At 41.7% G+C, this 27,898-nt stretch overlaps 1 protein-coding gene across 1 annotated transcript; it reads left to right on the top strand.

Moving 5' to 3' along the window:
* Window positions 1–192: 192 nt before the first annotated feature.
* Window positions 193–27,649, top strand: pik3ap1 (phosphoinositide-3-kinase adaptor protein 1; the record flags this gene model as incomplete). Its single annotated transcript, XM_079229804.1, has 17 exons — window positions 193–295; window positions 16,894–17,310; window positions 17,970–18,202; window positions 18,406–18,550; window positions 18,670–18,812; window positions 19,398–19,530; window positions 19,778–19,974; window positions 20,057–20,234; window positions 20,329–20,391; window positions 20,475–20,729; window positions 20,821–20,877; window positions 21,419–21,609; window positions 21,697–21,769; window positions 21,945–22,109; window positions 23,670–23,740; window positions 25,113–25,210; window positions 27,541–27,649. The coding sequence occupies 17 exons, from the start codon at window positions 193–195 to the stop codon at window positions 27,647–27,649; spliced, it is 2,631 nt and encodes an 876-aa protein (XP_079085930.1).
* Between the last annotated feature and the right edge of the window lie 249 nt (window positions 27,650–27,898).

Raw genomic sequence — 27,898 nt, 5'->3', positions numbered from 1 at the left:
TCGTGTTATTGGGAGTCTGTGATGGCAGCGTGCTAAGAGAGAACCGGAGGGAGGGAGGGGGGGTGTGGGAGAGAATTAGGTAACTTTGTAGCACTCCATTGAACAGCAATAAGCTTTTAGGGCTTAGCGAGCATAAACACATTAAACTGATGAGATTCATCAGCACTCTTGTGTCAAATCTGTTGTGCCCACATGCAGGAGCTCAGCTGCAGAGCGGGAGGCGGGCCGGAGACGAGCCGGTCCTGCGCGCTCTGGATGTTTCCTGCTTCACCCAGTCAGTCCCACGCCGACACAGGTGACCTCCTATTATTGGTGGAGCGGAAAACAGTTCGCCACTTGAACTGCTTGGGAATAGCAAGAGACTTAGTATGGGGTCAAAGCGCTGGCTCACTGATCATGAGTTGTCAATAATTAAATTAAAGATGAACGCTTGTTTTTAATGTGTAAAATAATAGGAAGAGTATTCAAAATGAGATCAGATCCCCAAAGCGGTGTCTTGAATCTCACTTAAAAATGTAGAATCAGCGGTAAAGAAATAATTTACTGGAGGATACAGACATGCAGCGAAAGACAAGCCAGGCCAACATGAAGCAATATACAAGAGCTATATACAGCTAGATAGAGCTATATATATATATATATATATATATATATATATATATATATATATATATATATATATATATATATATATATATATATATATATATATATATATATATATATATATATATATATATATATATATACACAGACAGACAGACAGACAGACAGACAGACTAAATCTAACTATTATGAACAGTGTATTAATATTGCACAGGCTGAAGTGTTTGAAGTGGTCTACTGCGAGCTCAGCTGGTTGTGCAGCCTGACAGCAGCAGGAAGGAAGTAGTTCTAGTTGTGGTACAGAACAATGGAAAGAAAATGTATTCATAATAACTTGAGGTGGGTTAATGTGCATATTGAGTGTAGATTATTTACAGTAGAGCCAATGCGGTCTCCTTCCTCCATAAGACAATACAAGGATTCATCTTGTGGACCAATGTGTATACACGTCATATGATATGCACATGCAGTAATGTGCATACACATTGTTTATTTACTGTTTCTACTTGATTAAATGACTGAAACCATGAATGGAGGCACAGCCTTTGGAATCGAACGCTTTTGCAGTGGACCGACTTGCCGCTCCGTCGACCGATGGCTTCAGCACAGCCGCTGTGCGGAGGCCCCGTGTGACGCTGGGACTAATTGTGGTTGCGAGCGAACGCCTCTGAACGGCATAAAGCCGACCTTTAAACAGGAGCACGCGGGGCATTCGTTCATTCGCAGTTAGTTCGCCATATTTGATGTTTAATTGGTGTAATCTCCGAGCTGCGAAGCTGGAGGACTTTACCCCGATGAAGGGATACATTTAAATTAAAACATTTCGTCTCAAAGGTAAGAAGGCCCCCTCAACTTCATTTTACCGTTTATCTGTTGTCTCTCCCTTTCCCCCAAATCACTACATCTTCTCGCCTTTTGGATAGTTTCACTGGAGGCAACCAGATTGGCATGAAATTAGCTCAGTTTGAATCGTTACACGGTCCAATCAGATGGGCCCAGATTTAATCTCGGCTGGCCTGCCCCGCCAGAGTCCGACCCCTCAGATGAAATGGACTACATATTCATAGGTTCACTTGCATGGCTGATTATGACAGCGTAGATGGAAGGTACAACCTTTTTCTTCTGTTTATCTTTCTTCACAATGACATGGGACTCATCTTTCACCAGGCCGAATTAAATTATGAAGGAAATCACATTTACTTTCACAAAACCACCCAGTCCATATATTACACCGTTCCACCGCTGATTGTGTCGTTTCTGAATATTCTGTAGTTTCCAGCCGTCTTCTGTTTCATCCAGACCGCAGACATCGTTGTGTTTTGTCGCTAAATAGTGTGTGTGCCCTCGTAGAGATTCATTGCCTTGCCTGACATAAAATAATGCCTCGGAATAATGGGAAATAATACCTGATGAATTAATTACCATGATAGCATCTAGGGTAGGAGGCTTAAATGCCATCTTAAATTACATGCAGGCATTAGAAAACTTGTCTCATTTGCATAAAAGAAGCAGAAGTGTGCATAAATAGGAAGCCTCCTTGGAAAAGGGGCACGTACATTCTCTGGGAAGCCTGGACAATTTATTGTAGAAATTATACGTCACAGTAATGAGAAGGAAGAGGTTAAATGTCTCACCTCTCCTTGATGTGTTTCTTCTACATATATGTTGTCACCTTTTGATAGGACAGCGTGGGATTACATTATTATATATATATATATATATATATATATATATATATATATATATATATATATATATATATATATATTTAAAAACCTTATCAATTTAAAACTAATTTTGTTTTTACAATGAAGTTGTGGCTCTTTTCCCATTATTTTCTTTGAATGTCAAAAGTGATTGTCTCCTGCAGAAGTTCAGCATTTTTAATTGACTTAATGGACAAAATGCCAATTTAAAAACAGGAAATGAAAGTGGTCAGTTCTCTGATAAGACGCGCTCAGTTGTGCTGAATCCAAACACTGTTGTAATTCATTGTTTTCTTCCATTACGTGCACTGGGCACCGCGGACTAATGATTTATGACACGTGAAAGGAGTTTGGTCGGAGAGATTGGGGAACAGGATGTTGACGGACATGACGGGGATACGATGACGATATAACTGTGCTTATCAGAGCAGCAGCATTATTACAAAAAAAGTCTCAACAATAATGTGTAATTGTAATGCCGTGCTGATTAAAAAAAAAATGTATTTCTGCCTATGTATTTGTTTTGCAGTGCAATTTAGAAAATACATATTCATCTTCCTCCTTCACATAAGAGCCCACTGCTAATTAAGCTCATGTGCACCTACAGTAAGTTCACAGGTAAGCCCTCCATCACAACACAGGAGGAGGAGGAGGAGGAGGAAGAGGAGAGAAAAAAAGCCCCCATATTGTGGAAATCTCTCTCCCCTTTGAGAAAGCGAGGGGGAGAGAAAGTAAGAAGGAATGCCTTGCCTTCCTCATTACACTGCTGTCATTTACTCTTCATCCCCCGTACTCTTTAGTGGCATTAAGACGGGATGTAAATTTGACAGTTAACGCTGTTAGAAAATGGCTAGTTCAAGAAGGGCAGGAATTAGAGATGGGCATTAGACGCTGATAAGCTCCTTTCCTCTGCCGCGGCGGCTGCTTAACATTCATGGGAAAGTCATCATCAAACAACGTTATCACAGCTCTGTTGACGGCTGAGGAACATCATCACTATGATAATTTTTTTTATAGCTGTGAGCCAAAAAAGCACTCTTTTATTTCAGCGGTTTGTTAATGAGATAGGAGCTTGTTGGTATGGGCGAATGCAAACTTGCCACTCTCCAGCGTTTGTTTGAGTCCCCCAGCCCTCCCCCACACCCACCCACGCCTCCCATTGAACCCCCTCCACACTGTTTAATGTTGCAGGGAGGAGAGGAGGAGGAGGAGGAGGGGGGAGAGGCATTTCTATGTACTCCTTTCGAAGTGCTCTGTGTACATTGCTGAAGGAGGGCCTTTATGTGTACCTTTGCAGATCAGTCGCTCAAAGGGAGGAAAACACGGTTATATCAACAAACGCTCTCTCCTAACAGCCCTGTAGCTGGCACCTGTCACTCACCTGGGATTTAGCTATAGATCTGAATGGAGGGAGAGTGTTGATGCTCATTGAAGCCGGGTAAACTCCCACCAGCAGTAGCGCGCCACCAGCTCTGCCTTTAATGATGAAAAGGCTACTTAAGGCCGTCAGTAATTATGGCTATAAATCGTTTGCATTGTTTCCTCCCATTCATTCATTACGCTCCCAGCAGCTCGGTTCAGAGGTCTCCTGCACCCCGTTAGCGCCGGAGCGATCCACGCGTGTGCTAGCTGCCAGCTAGGCTAAGCTGCTTTTCTTTGGTTGGGGATGCAAACTGTGCGCTATAGATACCAGAATCAGATTTTGGGCTTTATCGCTGTTTGTGTTTTGTGGAGTGGGTGTAGAGAGATTTAATCTTTAGAAATCCTTACCAGGGGGAGCTGACAAATCATCTCTAACTTGCTCTAATTACTTCTAAAAAACTTTTTTGTTTGCATTACAGTGAGCGAAGGTAGACGAGGATGGCATGTGATGCGTTCATTATGCTGCACTTTCACCGCTCCCAGATGGATGCATTAGCACAGTTGAATCATGTACATTCAGAGGCATGGATATTATTATGAGAGGTAATAAGAGGTTGTGATAATCAGGTTGAGGTATCCAGTACATTTTTTTTAATTCTTGTCAGCTAATGAGACTCTACTGTGTGTTGTAGTCTAGTTTGTGTTGCTTCTGGTTGAGACATAGTGAGCCTTCAGCATAGATTTATTCTTTCTTTTTTCCCCCACTATTTCTGGCACACAGCACCAACATGTCAAAACCAGGTAGAGGAACACACAGCAGCCTGTCTCCACGATGCAGCGGAGCTCTTGCTAATCATTATGGCAGATGTAAGACCTGCAAAAGTCAACACTTTCTGGCATAGAATTACTCTAGACATAGAAAGTCATGCATACAATTTCAACATGTCAATTAAAAGTCTGTGCTCTAGGTACTGCAGCGTTCAGAAGTGTTTTTCACAGCTTTTTGACATAATAATTCATAATGATGATTGCACGGAGACTCAGTTTATTGGAATTCAGCGAATGAAGGTACCTCGAAAAGGAAAACAGGAAGTCAGCGCAAAATTGTGGGACGATTAAATGGAAAAACCCCACCGTTTATTGTCACATTAAGTGCATTACAAATGTGCCTTTCTGTGTCGATCACGTTCCGTGAACGGACAAAGCCAGGGCGCGTCGTTGTGTAAGTCCGCTTGTTGTACAACTTTGGAGTCGTGTCAGTCCTTAGAAAAAGGAGTACAATGCAAATGAATCGCAGATGTGCTGCAATCCTTTCTGGATCCACAGTAATTCTGCCTTTTGAGTGGAACCCACAGCATTATCTCCACTTTGTAGTGGTCTCTGAGCCCATTGTCGTGTTAGTTCAATGTCCTCTGTACAGTAAACCAGCATTGCTCTGTGTGTAGCTCTGTTATGTAGTGCCACTTTGGGAACGTGGACACAGGAGAGAGCTTGATCTTTTGTTTTATGGACACGGCGATCCTTTTGCAGGGTTGGGAACCCTGAAAAGCATGGAAAATAGATTTGATCACATAATGACACAGGATTTGCTGCTTTGAAAATACTCTTTTCAATATCGACAGAATTAACTCAACAATGTGTTTTACTATTGTTAAATTGTTCAGTTGTTCAGTTTCTTTTCTTATGAATGAAGAGATCTTTAAATGCAACCCAACAGAAGAAAATTTGGCAGAAACGTCTGAGTGGAGTCTTTGGCTCACCAGCGTGTAAACTCCTCATAACTAAGCCTAGTTTGGTTTTCCTTATGTATGATAATGAAATGTAATTCCGCCCTTCATTGACATTACCATTTCCTCCACATTTTGAAAGCATTACTAAATCACATTGTCAAAATCCCCGTTTCCTCTCATCAATCCTACGTTGAGCTTTATTTGTGATCCTCTCTTTCTTTTGCCCTCGCCCGTTTGATTCACTTCATTTCTCTCGCTCAATTTCACTCCACGTCGCTGTTTATTTTATTTATTTGTGAGGATGACTGGATTAAACCTACTGAAATAGCTGTTACCCAGATTTTAGGTCATCTACCAAATCCATTAGGGGAAAATATACAAATAACCCCACTTTTCTCTGCCATTCACAGTGGTCTGCTCTTGTGGCTGCAGAGGCTTACGGTGCTATTAATAGTAGGCAATCTGCAACAGTTTCATCTGCTAATATATTTACGGTTATTGTGTCGTAGGAAATAAACACTTCACGTGGATGAAGCCTACGCTGCCGACCAGTCGTAAACAGCTCCACCACTTCTCCTAATGTATACTAAACATCGGGGTGTCACTTTATTATCAATAACAGAGGCTGCAGCAGTTCTCATAATTCATAATTCATTAATTTATAATTAGCGCTTTTAATGAAACAGATACTGCAACATTAGTTATTAGGAGCACAGTTTCAACAGAAACAAATCCGCTCATTCAATACAATAAAAGTGGCCACATGAAAGAAATAAAGTGAAGAAGCAAAGAGCATTGAAGCTAACGAAGTGTATTACACACTTATTAAAGTCATTTTCCCTTTGCCTCCCAGACCTGGCCAAAAACACTTTCCAATTCTCATTGTACTCCCGAGGAAGGCTTTTTTTTCTCCTTTTTCCTCGTTAACTTTGAAGTAAGCTAAAAAAAAACATATAGGTAGACAGGGGTGGCATCAAATAATCAGCAACTTCAAAAAGCATGCGGCCACTTAGCACTCCTAAAGCTAATGTCCCCGAGACATTCAGGATGGAAATTATTCAAACTCATTTAGTGGCAGCAAATTGGTCTAAGTTCAATCAGAAAACAGACTGACACTGAACAAGAAGTGCAGCCTAATTATACTTGTTTGTCAAATGAAAATTTCATTTGGGCAGAAATGAAACCTTCGAGCAACTTCTTTTAAGGTGAGCTCCTAGTTGTATTATCAGCTAAATGCAGTAAAATCCATAATCATATGATGATAATGAAAATGGAGCCAATGTTAACATTCAGGCTTTCGGTGCCCCGGGCACACAGCGATAAAAATTAAGTACCATAGTCCTCTGCCAGGCACGCTGACACCCGGGCTGGTCTTTAGCCTCTTAGATGCGTTTTTGCATTTTAAAAACTTTATCAAAGCACTGTTGCAATGTGGAAAATGTCAACGTGAAATGCACTGAAGGCAAATTGGAATTTCATTAATAGTAAAATTATTGCTTTTGACTGATGTATTACTATGCTTGTTAAGAGCTGGAGAGTGGAACGCTCGTCTGTCTGGTCGGCAGCCCTGCCTCCTCTTGTCCCATGCCATTTGCTGAAAGTTAAGAGATCTGCAACTGGAAGAAGAAGAAAAAAAATAGCAAGGAAGTTCCCAAAGTTGCAGGAAGCGACGAATACCTAGTTGAAGACGTTCGATTTATTGGCTATGCGTATCCGAAGTAGGATACGTGCAAAGACCCGGAGCTTATTAAAGAAGAGGATGAGCGGGATGACAAAGGCTCTGTTGTGTTAGATCACATTATTGATATGGCGGCTGTTCCCTCCCTGCTTGAAACGGGGAAGCTGGTGTTCACCTGCCTGTTTCCACGTCTAATCTTAGCCATATGAGAGCGGGGCCTCTGTGGATTGGTATCGCAGGTAAATAGACCTGACCCGGTGTGAAGGTATCAGTTCACTGTGCTCATTCATGAAGCCGCCGCTGTTTATTGATTTACATCGTAATCCTCTTCAGTGTCAATGTCGTCGATGACGGAGGAGGAAATGGGGAGCGGCGCGTCAGATGGAGGATATTTTCTGACAGCAGAAGGAGACAACAGATTAGCTTTTAATGGGATACATGGGATTCATGTTCTCCTGTGGGCTTTGGACGTGGGGCACTCCAAAAAATGATTAGCTCCAAGGCTGTTTTTTAATATGTTGAAAGACCAGCTCGCGTGATGGAGGAGCTAACGTTTGAGAACATTGTATGTGGTAATTTAGTGTTTATCTTCCATTTTCTACAAGCAAGATCAGGAAGTTCAGTGAGGAAAAAATAAGATAAAAGTATGAATTAGCATCTTTTAAATGAGTATTCTGAGGTAAAAGCTGGCCCGTAAAAATGTTATTTAAGTGTCTCAGAATGCAGCAAAAAGGCGTTGGAGGATTCGACATGAGAGAGTGAGGTTACTCGTTTGGAAATTAAATCTTTTTTTTTGAGGTAATCTCTGAAGTTTTTTCTCCGACAAGGAGAATTATCAAGCTGTTGTTTTATGACTGAGGCACATGTATTTGTTGCTAATTTTAAAGAGTGTTTATGGCTTCATGTCAGCCATGAGCAGAGCCTTGCAGCTTAAACAGGCGTGTGTTTTCAGGATTCAGGAGGTGCAATTCATGAATCGTCTCAGTCCAGTTGTCACATCTGCATTGTCGTTCTGTGTGACATGCTTATGTCTTTGTTACATTTTGAAAAAAAAAAAAAAAAAAAACTGTGACACCTTTTCTCAGTTTAGTTGTCATATATTATATCAGAGAGTTTATTGTGTCCTCTACTACAGCTGCATACAGTATCGCAACACAAAACCCTGAGTGATCTAATTGTATTACTGTGTTAATACAAAAGTACATTGTGCCTTGCAGTCTAATAAAAATACAAGATACAGTAATATGCTGTCCCGTGAAAATATAAACATATGACCGTAAGATAATTTAAAGAAATAACAACTAGTGCTAAAAAACAACCAAATGATGAATATTCTTTTAACAGAATGTGTCAAAAACATCTAAAAGCAACAATTAACGGGTCGTACATTATTTTAAGGCATGAATGGTGCTACGTCGTCTTTGTGTGCTGGACTGTCAGTAGAGACCTGGTCACATGTGCACGCCATGGATCGTGGGCTTTTAATGAAAACAACCTCAACAAGATCAACGTGCGGGGAGTTAAACCGTGTGCATTTTAAAATGTAATTTTCATATTACATTCGAAATGATTGATGTGGTATTACTGGTGGTAACACATCATGTGGCCATACTTAGACATATATATATATATATATATATATATATATATATATATATATATATATATATATATATATATATATATATATATATATATATATATATATATATATATATTTAAAATAAAATCTCCAATCCATCTGACAATTACTGTCAGTGTAAACAGTGCATCTGATGCCAGTCAGTGAAGCCCATAGCGGTAGCTTCTTCTGTAACTTCTTCTGTAACGCCGCTGATAAGGTCGATTGCTACCTGTTATCCAGCCGTGGGCTTCCTGCCTTTTCAAAGAATTCACATCACACAATGTTGTCACTCTTTTCATCTAGTTTAATGACGCTATTAATTGGATTTGTAATGATGTTTTAAGCAAACTTATTTCAGCAGACATCTCTCAGGCAATGGCCCCGGTGATAACGGTGCATGGCGCATGTCTCGCATACTGTGGCTGTGGATTAGACGCCGAGGTGTTTCGCAGTATTTGTAGTGGAGCTCTGACCTCTTGTGCCTCATTGTGGAAGTGCAAAATCCTCATGCTACACCGGCAGGGGTGGCAATAAGAAGCTCTGTAATGCAATATCTTATAAGTATGCACTTTGTAATTTGACAAATTAAAGCTTCTCGGAGGCCTCTTTCACAGTCTCCATATGCAGCACTTTATGAACCCCTCTGGTGACTTCCAGAAGAACCGTCACAATAGACGGGCTGGGTCACATTTCTCAACAGCCCAAAGAAATGTTCCACAGGGATCCGTTTATGGGCTGTTCACACTGGAACTGTGAAGGAGCCTTTATCAGTTTCTGAAAGGACGCATGGCGGTGATGGTCGAGCCAGGCTTCACTGAAGCAACTCGCAATGGAACTAAATATGGAGCCAGTGTCATCATCATATCTGCATTTAATGAAGGTATTTGTCTTGTGGTGCCATGTGGCTCTATTGTTTCACACGGGTCATGATCTCCGACGTCCCCGACTTGGACTCGTCATTCCTGTCACCCTCCACTGCACACAGTCAAAAGCAGACATGCCATTAGATATTCCATAACCCTTCAAAAGTACTGACTTCACTCCTGGCAGGTGCAGTGAAGCCGCCGGATAAGTTTCTACCTCTCGATGTTACTGTTGCTAACCTGGACAAACAATCCAGCCTGGCGTAGTGCCAGTGAGCAAAACCAGGAGAGTCTGTGACCGACGGTCTCTGAGGGGCCACAGATGACAGGCCAGTTTGATATCGGCGAAATCCAACAAAAAGTCCAAGATTTCAAATATACCAGGAGACATACTGAAGGAAAGGACACGTGGCCTCGCCGTCTGTTGATGGCATGAATCTTATGAAATGTGTTTCATGGAGCCTCCATTAATAATACGAGCTAATATGGAGAACAATGTGGAAACGTTGGTTCCAGCTGGCACATTGTATCACATTGACTGTATCTGTTCCAAAAAAACTCAAGTGGTTAAGCCCTTTATGGGCATAATCAAATAATAGTTTACTGTATGATTATAATTTTTTTGTTACAAAAATCAACAGCTGTTAGTTTTTTTTTGACTAATGTCAGTCTCTGATGTAATGTGCAGTTCATCAACTATGTTTAACCTGCTATATATAATCCAATAACCACTTTGAGCTCCCTTTCAAGAAGATAGATAGATAGATGTATATTATTTATCCCCGAGGGGAAAAATATCACAAAAAATTTAAGGAATGCAAAATACTCAATATATACAACACAACAACTTACAATACTTATGAATATTACCACAATAAAACATTCAAATTCAAAAGAAAGATGTTATCCACCAGCATGTTAATTCAAAGCATTTTACAGTGTAAGTCTGTGAAATATTCTGGCCGCCTATGAATCCTGACAACACGACTGAAGCACCTACAACAGTCCAAATAATTATTCAATACACCACTTGAAATACAGAATGCTTTTTTTTTCATGAATGAAAGAGAACATTTCTTCAATTGTTTTAAGAAAATGTGTTTTTCATGCGGCACATTTGATGTTGGTGCAACTTTTCTTGAACCGGTGCTCCTTAGAGTGAGTATTCTTCTTTATTCACCTGCTGTCGCCTGTCTTCTGTAAGTCTCCAGCCATAAAGGCTCGTCTTTAAGCCGGTAAAAGGGAAGCAAAGAGACTCACAGACCCTTGCACGTTGCTTTTGCTATTGTTGATTCATCTGACGAGTCCATCTCTGCCAGCGCGATGAATCCTATTGAAGCAGAAATCGGCCACATTTGCTCCTCAATGAGGACGGCTGGCAAACTTTCTCTGGAAAATGAAACTATTATCTTCAACTAGACACGCACAGCAGGGCTCAATATAAATAAATAAAGTCACACTTATCTAGTGGCCAGTGTGATTACTGTAGCCAGAGCTGACATCCAAATTGACTGCGTTATCGTGTCGAAGTGATTTCAGCTGAGTGGGGACTGGAGATGAAAGCGGAATGATCTTTAAATACTAGTTAAAGATGGTCCCTTGATAAGTTGTCCCACAACAGTTTTGATCAATGAAGCATGCATTCAATATATTGCCTATTTAGATATGTGAGATAAACTTAACTGGGCCGCTAAATGATTCACAAATTATATTTCCGCCAGTACTAGGTAATGACTTCATGTCCTCGTTGAATTCCTAATGTTGGGACTTCTTGTGAATGCTTCAGGAAGACGGCGATGAGCTGGAAGAGACACATGTTCAACCGGCAGTGTGTTGCCTTATGTCTATTCCGTTTCCAACGCATGATGAAACATGTTCATTCTTATTTCCTCATCTATAAATATACTTTATATGATACATAGCGGAAGTGGAAATGGACCTTGAAGCGGTATTTCGTCGACTACCTCGTGTCTAAAAGCCCATGAATTGAATTTGCCGTGCTCTCATACGACAAAGCCTGTCAGGTGGGAGCTCCGGCTGAGGAAAATGTCAAAGCTATTTTTCTCTTTACTAGTCAATGCGATGCTTGTTTAATAGTAATTGGAATCTTATCCTGCTGTTTGCTCATCATTTCCTGTGCCTGGTTATTCCACACCTAAACTCCATTTAAGTTTTTAATAACATTTTAGAATAGTTCCCATTCAGGTAAACAGAATCTGATTACCTTGATGGATTGGAAATGTATGTCTGACGGTAGTTTATTTGATTTATTTATTCAAGGGGCCTCAAATGGAGGCACTTTAACTGAGGCAAACAAATGGCCGCCGTACGTTCCCCAAGAGCAGAGTGGTTTGCGAAGACGGTGAGATTTTATATTTTGTTAGGCTGCGCACTTCTCTGTTCCACTGCGGCGAGACACCGAGAATGAAGATAACGTCGCTCGGGACAGATTTTTTTTTCTTCTTTTTTTTGTTGTCAGCGTATCATTGTTGCAACCTATAATGGGTTCCTCAATCCGCCTGTACCTGCTCAAGAGAGAGAAAACCCAATCCAGTGGGGTAGTTTGTGTGACTTAAGCTATTTCTAAAAACAGAATACATGCACACTCGTTGCCAGAGGCCAACGAGCAGGAGTCTCAAACTATTCTGTGATAGTTTTGGATTTCCCTCTCTCCATAAGCCTCCCATTGTGTTCCAGGACCTGCTTTGTACAAGTGCTTGCCAGCTGCTTACCAAATGAGGTTATAGTGTTTCCCTATCAACTGTAAATTTCAATAATTTGTCGGAGGGGCCCTCTCACTGTCAGTTTTTATCATATTATCAATGACGACTCAATTTTCCTCTGCCACTCCATCTCAAGCACTGACCCCCGGCCCTATTACAGTCCTGTAATGAAGTGCAATGGAGTGGTAATTGGTCCACATTATACCAGATCAGGTAACATTAGACTTATTTTCTTATCACAATGAGCCCTGCTGGTGACTCTCAATGAGAAACCAAACACAGTTCCTTTCTTATGCAGGCTATCATCCAAATAACATTTCAGCTCCAGACCCTTTCCCCATTTCAGTTTTCCATTTCAAGATTGCACTCCGTGCCCTCGGACTGCGCTTTGTCTCGAGCTTCCTCCGCTTTAAAAGTCTCCCAAATGGCCTCAGAGGCGGTGCAGATACGAGGTAGAGCTTTTCCCGGGACAGCAAACGAGACGGTAACATGACCGTTATGTGGGCAATATTAGAAGTACAGTACTCCACTCCCCCTCCGTCACAGCCGCCTGCCTCGGAGTGCTTGGTGTTTGATTGTCATGCTTTTATTCCGTCATTGTAGGCGCTTCTCTGTGAACCGAGCTCATGGAACTGTTTCCAAGTCTCAAAATACATGTCAGAATAAGGCCGCACATCTTCCACTCCTCAAAAAAATTACCTTTTGGGAAATTACCAGCCAGAAGGAACATTATGTGGACGTTGTGGAAATCAAATTCAGTTCTGAAAACTGGCACAGATCAACTGTGCAGCTACATGACATTTTTTTCTGAGTAACAACAGGTTTAACCGAGAAAAGCTGCAAAATCATTTCTGCACCGTTTTAAAAAAATAATAATTAAAGGTCTAATTTCTTGAAAATAAATCGCCAAACTCAGTCGAGCAGCCTAGTGAGTCTCATATTTAGCGGTGCAGCTACCATCATAGACTGCATGTAAGAAGTCAATGTAGTTAAACATCCGTGATGTCACAAACTTGCTTGTGGACTTTTGGCATTTCGGCCGCCGCCATCTTGCTATTTTGCAACCAGAAGTGACCCGAGAGGGCGGGGTGCAACCAGACGCTGAATAAGACATTTTTAGGCTTAAAGTTGTAAGAGGAAAACACAAACTCCGGACCGGACAACAGTGTGGTAGAAACCTGTCAATCACAAGGTAGCCCCGCCCTAAAGCATACTCTGCTTTATGATGTATTTGACTAAATGTGACCATCATTTACTAAATGGACACCATGCTGTATTGAAGAAGACTTGAAACGAGCGATTGAGACCATCAGTTTCAGGGAGACTTGAACTAAAAATAGCCTGGTCAGTAGTAAACTGTTAATGTATGTGTCAGTGACTAATCCAGAGCCAGCAGAGCAGATTATCACCGACCTTTTAGTCCTTGCGTGAACCTTTGTGCTCCGATAGGCAGGATCTCAGGTCTCTGTTGTGAACTGACGCATGCTCTCTGGCAGTCGCTCTTTGTGCTGGAAACCCACTGCTGACTAAAAAGACAGGATATTGGATAACGAGGTTAAAACAAAGGAGCGAAAATATTCCCTTATTAAACTCGGGCTGCAGGGATTTGATTTGAGCCACCTAATAGATAGTGGTTTCAAGGGAGCCCAAACAAAAGGTAACGGGCCGGTCATGCTTATGGTAGCTAATGGCAGAGTTAGAAGAAATTAGGGGATTTTTTTTCAACAGGAAATTGTACTTAAAGGCGGGTCATGGATCACCCTGCTCCTCACAGGCAGCTTCAGAAGCCGGAGAGTGAACTTCTGCTGCGGCCATTAAAAGGTCTCCGTCGGGGAAAAGAGGTCAACGCAGAAACAGAACTAATTGCATTATTGGAGAGAGAAAAAGGTCACGGTCAGGCAAGTCGATAAACTCTTGTCTTGTGGTTTTGTAACTGTAATTAAAGAAAATGAAGATTGAAGACGAGGCAAACTTACATGTGCATGCCAAAATACACCAAACACCAACAAGAAAAAGCTTTAAAGAACAGCTTCTCGGATTTGATTCGACACGCGTCTGGAAGTTCGTTGAAGGAGTTCAAGAGATGTGATGTTTGGGTGTTTTTCTTTTCATGGAAGTGGGGGAAAAAGCTGTTTCAGGTGCTTCGTTGGGCTGCGATGAGGTCTATCAATTCACATCCAGTGATCACTGATGATTGCTTTGTGTTTATTGGCAGCTACCTCGCCTGAAAAGTGGGTCCAATCCACGCCAGGAAAACGCTCCTCAAGGAAAACGAATCCCCAAATTCTGTATTAATACTCCAGAAATGAGTAACGCTCTGGCCTTTCTCTTGAACACTAGATGTCCATCTCTCCAAAGCAAGACAGGCTGCATCCACATTCCCAACATAAGTGTGTCCATGTTCTTCCAGCTGAGCATAATCATCATCCTGGCCTGCAGAAGTGCAAACAGTCTTCCTCTGTTGACGTGACATGGGGCGGTATGGGGGGGGGGGGGATGTGGCGTGTGTGTGTGTGTGTGGGGGGGGGGGGGAAGGGTCTCCATTTGTCTTTATCTTAAGCTGAAGAGAAAGACTTGGTTTTTTGTAAAGACTCCCTGCAGTTAGAAGTACGTCGTTGAGTCTGTCTAAATACTCCAAATGCCTTTAAATAATACGTATGGTGGGATATTATTGCTGAAGTATAGTACCACACCTTTTTAGAGGTAACTGCCTTGTAGCGACTGCTTTCTTCTGGCAGTTGTCTGCACGGTGATGGAGACGGTCCGTTGGCTCGTGGAAGTGAGTCACTGCTGCCCTCTAGTGGCTGTGTCGGTGTGGTGCCTCGTGATGTTGCAGACGGTTGTTAGTGGGGAAATTATTGGGAAGTCTGAAACTTCACTTCCGTAGTAATTGGGACACCACACAGATGATTCATTCACCTCGATACACACATACAGTGTGTGCTTGTATGCTTGTGTGTGTGTGTGTGTGTGTGTGTGTGTGTGTGTGTGTGTGTGTGTGTGATCATCTCAGTCAGCATCTGAGCACATACATTACTCTGTAGTTAATATCCCAGTGATAGAACATATATTATTACAAGTGTCATCCTAAACATTTAAACGGCAAAAAGACTAAAGACACCTTCACTGTCCCTTTGAGTGTAGCGACATACGACATACATATTACATGTGCGTGTACGTGAGAGCACACAGAGCATCGACATGTTAAGAGTCCGTTTTATTGCCTATTTAAGGACTATGTTAGTTTAACATTAACTTTTATATCGGCTCTGAAACGTTGTTCCTTGTTAAGGAAGTGAAAAAACGGAAGAAGCATGCAACTCACACAACAGGTGAACTGATGGATGTGTGTGTGTGTGTGTGTGTGTGCGTGTGTGTGTGTGTGTGTGTGTGTGTGTGTGTGTGTGTGTGTGTGTGTGTGCGCGCAGTATTATTGACAACAGAAAGCAAAAGTGTTTCCTACTCAACAGACTAAAGGCTTTGTCTTAATTTGTTTTCTGAACTATACCCCTTCTTTTTATCCCCTATAAATACTTTTTATTCTATAATTCCCCCCCCTGAATGATCCACAACCTAGAAATGAGTAGTGAAATAAGTCGCAAGACGTGTTGCACGACATGGCACCACTGAGTTGCATTTTCTCACTTCTTTAACTGTTTCAGGAAGTGGGGCCGTGTCACCAAAATCAGGAAACCAAGTGTTGCTATTAATACAACTGAGCAAAGGGCTGTAGTGCAGCTGGTGAAAGCTAATGTAGTCTCAGTTGAAGAAGACAGGCGCTCTAGTGGACCTCACGCACCGAAAGGACATATTAAAGCAAATGATGCCTTTTGTGGGGTGATTTTATACACTTTTGAAGCCCCACGACTATGGAGGAACCCCATAGATCAGGTAAATACGACATATATTCTTCAGTGCAACTGTCTTTTTAATCACTTTCAGATGGTGACAATGTTTTATTTTACCCAACATGTATTAGCCTTTAATAACAATGTTGTATCTTGAAATGTATTTTTATGCAATTGAACTCCCATTGACAATTCTTCTCTGAGCTCATGAAAGAAAAAAGAGGAAGCATCTCGGCCTTCCTGTATGGTCAAATTAATATGAAGGTTATTTTAACGTTTGCCACATCTGAATTCGACCCACGTTCTGGGTCCAGTAGGAAACCTGTCACCAGAGGAGAGCTGGGGAAGGTTCCTGTCCCCGTTAGCGCTGTATGGTGAACTTGACCTGATTAAACACTGTAATGAGTCAAACTAAATTACTCTCACCAGTGTTGACACAGGGCGATGTTTGCACTACTCCTCGCCGGCTCGACGCTGGTATGTCAAACAAATCGGACATTCACTCTCCAGCCACTGTCACCTTGACGTTGCCCCCCAGGACAGCCAGATGTTGTGGAGCTTTTCCACCGCAAACATTACCATAATATGGCGGATGTCGTGTCATCAGTGGACAGGATTGTGATTCATTTCACGTGGTTACGCTCGAGCAGCAGTGTTTAAGCAACTCATGATTGATGTTTTCCAGTTTTAATGCTGAGGCCGTCTGAATGCTCGCACTGTCCGTACTGATCACGCTTGCATTCTGCTTTTCAGCTAGATCCGAACCGCAGCAGCTGGTAATTGTGCACGCGGCCGAGGCACAGGAATGGGCGACGTACTTGCAGCAGATCTTGAAATCCTCCCGAAAATTCCGCAAGAGGTCCATTTTGCTGCACGAGCTCGACCCCGCCGCTCAGCTCCGCGGGTTTGACTTTGAACGTTACCAGAGCTGCGAGTGCATCGTGCTGGTCCTCACCGGAGCGGTCCTCGACATGCTCTGTGACCCTGGCCTGCAGGGGGCGCTCCGGACACTGCTTCACCCGCCGCAGCGGATGGTGGCGCTGCTGTGCGGCGTGCCGGAGGACGACGTGCCGACGGAGTGCTTCGAGGACTGGCCGAGCTGGAGGAAACTGTACGCCGAGGACGAGCCCACTCTCTACATTACCACCATTTTGGAGTCCATCACTGAATGTACGCAAAGCACATCACACTTATTGATTTGTTTTTGTGCCTCTAAAGACGCCACACTTTGGGGGGGGGGAAGGAGCTTCAGACATACAGACATAATAAAACACCACAAAACAGGTTACTACTATTTAATTGTTCAGACAAAGCTGATTAGAGGTCCAAAGAGCAAACGTAGTCGATTACAGAGTCGGTTGGCTGAACCGACATGTCATCTTACTTGTGGTAAAGGTAGAGCTATACTCTACTTCCCTGCAACAGACATATATTCAATTTCATACTGTATCTGGCTTGAGCTCTGACAATGAGAAACGTTTGAAAAATACTCCTCATCGTCATCGTCAACTCGCCTTCCCAGGAACAATGTCCTGGTTAATCAGGTTGATCCAGAACTAGCGATTTTCAGAGAGAGAATAGTACAGAGGGAACTGATCACTGTGGTTTATCAAATGTTGCCGTCCCCCCGCACATCGGGTTGAGGTGCTGGCAGAAGTTTCAGAGGTGAGTACCTGAAACGTCTGCATATAAAACTGAAGCTATCAGCAGAGAAAAATGTTTTGTGGTGCATAAACTGAGCCTTTAGCTTCCACTGTATATCTGGGGCACCATAGAAGTAATTCATTTCGGATTATAATTTTCTTTTTGGGGTGGGGGGGGTTCAAAAGGCAGACGAGTGAAGGCCGAACAGGGCGAGGCTGTAGCTGCGGCAGAGCTGCCCATCACAGACGCCTCTTCGACTGAAAATACCGCCACTGGGGAAGCGGTGTCAGACGAGCTCCAAGAGGCCGTCCAGAGGGACGAAGAACCAGCGAGCGCGCCGGACTCAACCAGCAAGGACCAGAGTGCACCCACGCAGCTCACCTGTCTCACCGTTCAGCCAAACAGAGTTCTGTGCGGGGTAAGACTGAAGGGATTACATAATAAGAACATCAAAAGATAACATGGGTATGGATGCTTTCATGGCGATACTATGTGTAACTTGTGTTTGATTCAGCATTTGATTGAGTGAGATATGCGATTACGTGCAGAAATATGCAGAGATGAATCAGAAAATAATCACTAAGAAGCTATGTTGATTCTATTTTTGCCTTTTTTATTAAGGGACGGGAGAAACTTTTTATAATTTTCACGCATAAAGTAGATGATCGGTCGGTACCAGAGGTGGAGTTTTCATCTGAAAATGTAGCCCCAAAAAGGGTCCCGGGCACTGTGGAGAATGAATACACTATGAGTGTTGCTGCACCTGGTAAGTGTCTCCAGGAAGTCAGTTGATCTTCAGATGGTTGGGTTTTCTTTCCCGTGTTGATGGCAACATCTTGAAAACTCCAATCTGAAATGACTGTATCTTCTGTTTCTCCCCTCTAGACATGCCTGCTGGAGTGGTGTCACTCACCATGTACACTGATCAATGCTGCGTCCGCTTGAAGCCTGTTACGTTTTATACCAATATGGGTGAAGTCAGTCGCTATCTTGAAGATGCTGCGGATCCTGTTAACTTCATCTGCCAGGTGAGCGCCTCATGCAGAAACATTCTTTCATTTCTCATTTGAGCGATTGTGTATTATTGGCATAGATATCGCCTCCTAAACACTTTATTGGAAAAATGCCCCTCAATAAAAGCCAGAAGAAGAAGAACTGCAGCAGTATGGAAGTTGAGGCACCGTTAAATGACCCTAAACAAAGAATACGTGATTTACAGGAAAACCAAAAGGCATCGAAGAGCAGTATGTCAGCCAATCATCCAAGGGTTTTTATAGTTTTATTTGGGATCAACCAACCAAAAGTATTTCTTCTGCCGATGACAATTTAACAATCCAATCATTGTAAGAACATGAAATAATCTCAATTTCATTATAATGGTATTTTTCAACAATTGAATGACTCTTTGTAAAAGAGTGCTTTCGACCAGACCGTAGGATAAAAATAAATAAACCTGCTACTAGAACTACTAACAAAATAAGAACAAATTGTGTATATGAACAAAAATAAGAGGAAATGTGTTTCTATTTTGCTTCCTGCATGAGGCCCATTATGACATATAACTGCTCATGTTGATAGCTCTCCATGTCATGCGAGTCATTTTGGACTTTCAGGCCTTCAACTTAACGTCCAATGCAACGGAATCACTGGACAAAATGCTCACTGACTCGTTGAAATCCATGATGCCTGCAACTGGTCTTCAGCTGTTTGGAGTCAGACAGATCGAAGAAGACAATATGGAGGCATGTGAGTACAACACTACCGGTTGCCAAAGCTGATTTATTTGAAGTCATTCCCCAAATACTTCCCCAAAGTTGGGGGCAGATGTGCTGTTGTTGCAGATACATATCTGGAAGCATTTGATATTGGATCCACATCGGCAATGCCTGTTTCTGGATCTATCACTACAAAACCTCGGAGAGTAGAAGCATATTTTAGGAGTCAACACACAGTCTTAGGAGCGTTTTTTATCTGACTGCCTTTTGTCCTTCAGATCAGCGTAATGAGGAGCTTCCCACGCTGCTCCACTTCGCTGCTAAGTACGGCCTGAAGAAGCTGACCACCATTCTCCTTCAGTGTCCCGGGGCTCTGCAGGCTTACAGCGTGATGAACAAGTCTGGAGACTACCCAAACACGCTGGCAGAGAAGAGCGGCTTCTCCGATCTCAGACAGTTCATGGATGAGTTTGTTGTAAGTCCAATGACGCATCCAACGATGTGTCGGGTGTTTTCAGTTCACTCTGTGACGGTCTCTCGTGTCCAAACCAATTTAGGAGACGGCAGACATGCTCAAGTCCCACATAGAGGACTCCATCCACACAGAGGAAGGTGCAGATGTGTATGAGCCGATGTCAGCCAGCTCTCAAGACATCATGATGAAGTACTCGGGTTGCTCAGAGGACATATATGAGTCGATGCTGGGGATTGACCCTGAATGTACAGAGGACCTATGTAAGATGAACATGATTGTATTTATTGGTACTGACAATAATGGCGTTGACAAAATATATGGTTAAACAATTGAGTTTTTTTATTGTTTTTTCAGACGAGGAGATGACTGCAGTAGACAATAACCCAGAAGAAGCGATGCTGAGGAAGTTCTTCAAAGGTATACATCTGAAATAATGGCCTTAGAAAGCAACATTTGTAGTATGGTGTATATAATAAGGTGTGGGTAAATGTGTCCTTCAGCAAAACCACATGCCAGTGTAAACCAGGACAACAACGAGCGCCTTAAAAGTGAGGAGGAGGAAAAGGGAAGTCATAATGACTTTGATGAAGTTGAAGAAGAGGAGGATCCATACAACCTCTTTCCAGAGGATATCTATGATACTGTGGATGCAAACGGAAGCTGCAGCCCAGGAATCCTGAACCGCCCACCAGCTCCCATCCCCAGACCCGAGTCCATGTCTGATGTTGAAAAGCCTCAGACCTACATCTCCACAGGTATCTGGCTGCCTCTTTTTCTTTCCCCCAAAATCACATCAGATTTCATAAAATTGCTCTCCGCTACTAGATAACTTCATATTTCTGACAGTATTTTCAGATAAAGCTGCGTCCCAGAGTAGAACAATGGAAACGAGATATTCTACAGGTAAGGCACAGTTTGAGAGTCATTATTTCTTTCGTCCAACTGTTTATAATCTTTGTAGTGAAGAGAAAGACATCAATGCATCACTAGTTATAATCCTGTAATATAACATAGATGATTCTGATATACTGTTACGGTTTAATGTTGGTATTTCAGTACATTTTGATGCTGGTTCGTTTACTTTAGAACAATTTTGAATACTTGCTCCACCACTGTATCACCCATACATGTTAACATTTCAGTGATTTAATCATGTACACTTTTTAAATAAGCACTTCACAGTTTTAATAAATTAGCCCCAACATGCAACATTTCTGTCAATTTGCATTGACAGCTGCAGTTTTCAAAGTGTATAAAACATTTACATAATTTGCATCATCGCCTCATTTCTCAAAGGACAAACAGTTTGCCTTTTCAGTTTGCTGTGCAGCTAATGTGAGAGAGGAGAAGGGCCTTTCGTTTTTACTCTGCATTGTTTGTTTCTAGTAAGGCATGAAATAACTCAAAGTGGAAAGTTTCACAACGACCTTTTCCCCCCATCCAGCTCAGCCTGTGGCCCCGCCCTCTCCTGCTTATGACCCCTACGCTGGAATGAAGACACCTGGACAGAGGCAGCTCATATCTCTGCAGGAGAGGGTGAAGGTGGGGGAGATCACCGTGGAAGAAGCCGTCCAAGAGTTCAAGGCCTGGCAGTTTGACCATGAGCGGAGATCCAGCTCCATACGCTATCAGCAGGTAGATCCATGATATCCACTTCATGCGCTGATTGGTGGTCAACAAAGGGATCTAACATGTGTGCTGTTTTGTTTTCTGCTTATTCAGGAAAATCTGAAGAGATTACGAGATAGCATCACCAGACGCCACAAAGAGAGAGAGAAGACAGGAAAGGACCTTGGTAGAATAATTTGACTATTATTTGAATATTTATGGCTCGAATGCAGATTTAATATAAATCTCCACAATTAACTGACTACACGCGTATTTTACAGTTATAAAATTATTAATTCATGGGCAGCACACCGGCTATTTAAAATAAATGCTTCTATTTAATGTGGTATCTCCCCTCTTAGACTATGAGATAAGTGCTCCGCTGCAGAGGAACTGGAGCCCCAATGTGGCGTTGGAGTGCTCTGTGTACGAGCCGGCACCCAGAATGGTGGCTCCTCCTCTTCCTCCGACGCCTCACAGTCTCCAGCGAGGCAGCTGGAAGACGGGGAGCACGTCCAGCACATCCAGTGAGTCCCAAAGCTGTTCTTTCCTGTTTGTTTGTTTGATTGTTTTATTTGTTTGTGGTGAGAACTGTAACTAAATACAGTTAACACAAACCCCTCAGTGACATGATGCTTCTGGCTCTCGTCAGCACACAACCTGGAAACAAGAAATGAAAGTAGACTCTGGTTACCTTTTAACATGAATGGCAGTAATGAGTACAGACATTTCTGTTAGTTTTATTTAAAACATGTGTTGGATAGTTAAAATAAGTACATGCTGTTTGTTCAGTAAGGAGGGAAATAGTAAACTTTGGTAAAGTAAAATATTTTATTATATAAATTTACTTTTCAAGCATGAATTGGTGCCTTCTCGAGGGATGATAACCATGTGATGACAGAATGCACCAAATTGCACCAATGAAAAATCCCTTTAGAGACTTAATGAGAAATTAGTTTTTCATCAGCACCGATGTGCACCACCAAGGCTGAGTCCTCGCCACAGCGGCCCTTTGCTGAGTGGCGTCCCCTCTCTCTCATTTAACTGTCTATCTTCGGATGTCCAAAAGTAAAGGCAACAAAGTCCAAATATTAATCATTTAAAAAGAAAAAATCGTGCAACACATTGATACGGAATAGACGTCAGTCAGACTTCATTTGGTGATCTTTAGGTCTAGATATCGAAACCTAGATTTGGTTGTTCAGTCAGAGTTCAAACGAATTTTAGCCATTGATTGATTGCGTAAGATTATTTTCTATACCCCGCTATAATGTCCCTGAGACCCGACTGAACTGATGACATCATCTGTGAGGAAAACACCAGGCTTAATGTCGTTATTTGAGATATCAAATCGTGAAGATTTAGATTTTTTTTACAGTATGACGCACACTATTGCAAGCAAATCAATGTTTAGGCACCCTCTGATCTGGACACATGTCTTGACTTCCAAACAGGTCCGACTCTGATGGTGCCCAAGAGATGTATTAAAGACTTTAACATCTGAGGAGATTTGCTCCTGTTGTGTTTATTCTCAACGTTGTCTCAGATTAAAGTCATGCATAGACTCACTTATTCAAAGACCAATTGCACAACAGATTTCCTGAGAACCCTCCAGATAGCAAATCTGCTTCAATGCTCTGCTCTTAAATGTTAAAATGTCACTTATATTAACCCATATTGCATGTTATAAGTTTGAGTATCATGTTTTTTTTTTTGTGTTTTTTTTTCTCTCAAAAACTTGCTTCAAATTAAAAGAAAAATGAACAGAAAAGTGCATATGAATATGCTTTTGAAATGCACTCCTCACATGTGGACAAGGCCTGAGGAGTTAGCAAACAGCCTCCTGATTCTCATCCTCACAGACTCGGTCCGCCTGTCCTCTGTTTAATCTCGCTCTGATCGCTCACACCGCTCATTGTAGACACGTTACACAACTGTAGCCTCTTTGTTGTGACAACAGGTATTTTTATCCACATTTGGTGAAGTGGCTTTACAGCATCTTTCACCACAAGCACTGACCTCACTGAAACTCAAAGTCACGTGTTTTCTTTGTACATTAACCCTTTTTTTCTCTCTCGTTACATCAGGTACTGAAAGCAACCGACTTAGCACTCACAGCAACTTTAGCTACAGCAGCGGGACAGAGCCCGACTTTGAGGTGAGCCTGAATCAACAACAAGAGCAGTTTCAGTGCACTTGAAAAAGACGCCACTCTTTTCACATCAGAAAGGGTCACACTGGATAGTGAGATGCTCCATGACGGGCTTTTATTGCTGCATTAGTGATTGTAAACATAACTCCACGCTCTCTTGTGGCGCTGCACGTATCTGACCCTGTCCTCTGCACAAGGAACATGCATGACATGACTAAATGTGCAACAGAGAGATGAACGAAAAAGTCCGGTCTTCAATGTAATTCACAGGGCACTTCAGTCCCTCCATTCCTAAAACATATGTACTTATAATTTAAAAGTTATTAAAAGAATCACTCTGCAAGACCCCCGTTTTTTCTTTCTTGCGAAATCTTCGACGGCTCTGTGGTTTCTCAGAAATCACCAGAGTGTACCAAGAACTGAACTAACTCATATCGTCTTTTATCTGCTGGCGGTGGATAGGCCTGCAAGCAACACATATTTTCATTATTCATTCATCTTTCATATTGTTTTGATACAATGACTATTAAATATCATCAAAATGTTCCTAAAACCCAAGGTGTTGTCTTGAAACTAATATTAATGATACTAATACCCAAAGATTTTCAGTTTACTGTCACTCAAGATACAGAATAGAAAATACTTTGCTGTCTACTTTTTGGGTCCAAAAGTTGGAAATGACACACATCCCATGACATCCAGAGAGGACAGATTTAAACTAATGTACATAAAAATCGATGGTGAGGTCGCGGTGCAGTAAATGTGTGCTGAGGTGTTCTTACTAATTCACATATTTTGTGGCAACAAAAAGGTCCTAACTCACCGTGTTTGGCATTTCTGCTTGAAAAATGACTTAAACATATTATGAATTCAAAAACAGTTGTGGATTGTCCAGTCATTGATTCATCTGCAAATTGATTCTGCTGTACACAGAGAACGATGAAGGTGCCGTCTGGAACCCTGAAAATAGTTCTTTAGAGCGGCGCCACAGAAGAACCACTTCTGGTTCCCCAAAGAGTCTTTCAGACCACGTTTCTTGAAAGAACCATTTCCTTAAATGCTTCTTCAAAAAAACTAAACTGTAAGGAACTTCAAAGAGAAATTTAAAGAACCAGAAAATGTGCCATTTCTGGTTCTTTGAAGAACTTAAAGAAAAAAAGGTTTCTAAAGAACCTTTTTCAACCCCTCACCAACAACTCAAATATGAATTAAGAACCCTTTAATATCCCAAAGAACCATATGACAAACCATCCAATACATCAAATGGTTCTTTGTGGAACCACACAGCATTTTAAAGAAGCATTATTTTTCTGTGTGTATTGGTGGAGTCTCGCGGAAGCTTGGACTTATCGAAGTGTGTTTTTCTTCTATCCAAAAGGACATGACAGAAAATGGCCCTCTGCCGCGCCCTCCGCGGCCACCTGATGCCACGCCTCTCACTTCTCCACCCAGGATTCCTCCACGCATCCCAGAAAGGTCAGTCTCAGGACCAGTGATTGAGTTCACTGATGTTGCAATGAAGAGCAGCATTGAACGATATATTTCGACACAATTTTGCATATAGTACAACAATACGATGCAGCAAACATATCGTATCGCAATGTGCCAGCGCCCAGTGGCGCGCTGCAGGGATGATTTGTTTTTTGCGGCCATTCGTTTTAACGTTAACATCTCACTAATGACAAAAAGCCAATGGGAATCTATAGAAATTCGACTCAGAAGTGTCAGAGTAAAAGTGTGGACGGGCGACAGAAGCAAACAGGGAGACCAGTGTCAAATCTACGATCAGCATTTACAATAAATGATAAAGAAGAAACGCTCACCCACCAGTGATTCACAGCTGTGCATGAGGGAGGAAGCCTACGTGAGAAAGCAATAAAGGCATTGATGTTCACACCGTGTGAAGATATATTTATCTTCACAGAGGTGAGAATGGCACACACTGACAACAATTGAAAATAAAAAAGCTCATCTCAAACAGCCGCTAAAAGGGGTTTGATTGCTAACTATAACTGAATTCCGTTCACTTTCTCTGCAACACACTGCAATGATCAAAAAATGATAGAGGAGTTAGTATCTCTTTAAAAAGTGTGATAAATGTGTGTACTGCAGCAAACGCAGGTATACACGCCAATGCACTTTTAGTTGGTTCAGCTGTGGAACACATTATATTTATCGTTTTATAATGTTCTGCGTATATATACTTAAGTAAATCTATCGTCACCAAGTAATGCTTTTCAAGTAAATGTGAGGGTGATAATAACGACGAAAGAAATGAGCAAACATCTGCATTACACTTGCAAGAAAGTTTGAGGGCCTGCAAAAAGTGTGTGTGTGTCTGAACGTGTGAGTTCAACTTAAAGTAAACACTGAGGCTGGAGTGATCGAAGATATTTGGGGTTTACTTTCTCAGCTATACAGTTGTATCATACACAACAAGCAAATCAACTGTGTGGCTGACACCTTATGGTACCAAACAATCAGTACAATAAGATTCAGCGCGAGGCGACACAATATGACACAAGGCAGTACAATATGTATCATTACCTTTTTACGCGCCAACGGATATTAAAAATAACCGGCAAAATGCTATAATAACGTCTTTGTGATAAGAATCTCACTCTTAGACAGTCATAGAAATGTATAATATCTGTGCAAACGGATATTTTAGATGTTCAGTTTCCACCAAACATGGCTGAAAACCAAAACCACAGTTACTGAACTCGGGTTGATTGGTAATCTGTGGAGGGAAGAACACACCGTCACGCGAGTATGCACTCAGCAACAACCAACTAAATGTCACAAGAGACCTGTGAGAGCGAGAGGAAGTTATAGCCACTGATCGCTAAAACTAGAGCTAAATATTCAGATCTACCCCTATAGCTGTTATTTTTTTATTTTGTATTTTATTAATTGACATCAACCCAATTTTTACTCCAAATAACTAAATGAAGCAGCAGCTAAACCATGTAATGAGGTAGAACAACCCCCCACCCCCAGTTAAACCCCTGCTAAAGCTAACTAGCTTAGCAGAGTAGCATTACCCACTAGCTGAGCATTCAACATTGTTTCATGGGATTTGTTGCTGTTGTTGAGCTGCATTGTCCCACCTAAACATTTAAATCAATCCAAATTGTAAATTGGTTTATTGTAATGGTTTCAGTTCAAACTCTGTTCAAATGGATGAAAAAATCTGAAAGAACACATTTTGCTTGCGGAGACATTTGCTCTTCCTCTCGTAACATGAATGAAAAACGGAGTATCTACTTAACTATTTTTAAGGTATTGTGTATGTTCTATTGCGATGACTGTTATGGGTTAAATAATCAGCTAGAACAGGCTTAAAAAGCATTGTAACCTTTTTATTATGCCTCCGCTCCGTTAAATGGCACGGCAAAAAACAACAACACTTTATTCACTCTAATCACTTCAACCGGTGCAATAAAAATCCATTTTATTCTGTCTGTACATATAATATTGCTATTATGGATTCTTTACTGTTTTTTGTCTTACTGTTTTTTACTATTTATTTATATTTATATTTTACTATTGTGCACTTTACCCGTTTGCTGCTGTAATCCTGCACATTTCCCCACTGCAAGACTAATAAAGGAATATCTTATCTTATCTCATATTATATTGGATGAAGCAGTAGTTTCGGAGTCTGGATGTATCTGTTGCTATGTGGCTTCTTCTTTTTTTTAAAGGCTAATCAAAAATTGGAAGTCACAGTCTTCCAATGCTTAACTGTAAATCTACCACTGCATTCGGGTCGATAACCTTACAGCGCTGTCTGTTTCTCGTAGGGTGCCAGAGAATGAGCGCTACATATCCTGCCCGACTCGAGCACTTCCTCAAAGACCCACCCAGAGACACACAGACTCAGCCCCTCCTGTACCTCGACGGCTGCGCTGATCGACACGTGTCTGCTTCTGCTGGGTTCAGCTTCTAAAGTTAGGATTTTTTTAAGAGGGATGGAGGAGTCAGACAGACAGTGTGTTCCACTGTAAACAACCATCAGACAATGTGAATATATGTATGGATTTTGATTTTAGTCATTTTTGATGTATAATGCAATTGAGTTCCCATAATTTGAGTGAGTTATACTGTTTTATAATTCTGCTGGTACTTAATTGCAAGTTGTTTTGACATTATATTGTACTT

The sequence above is a fragment of the Taurulus bubalis genome (assembly GCF_910589615.1).
Source record: "Taurulus bubalis genome assembly, chromosome: 14".
In the NCBI taxonomy this organism is placed as follows: Eukaryota; Metazoa; Chordata; class Actinopteri; order Perciformes; family Cottidae; genus Taurulus; species Taurulus bubalis.
The sequence above is the reverse complement of the archived record's forward strand: the minus strand, read 5'-3'. Positions and strand labels throughout refer to the sequence as shown.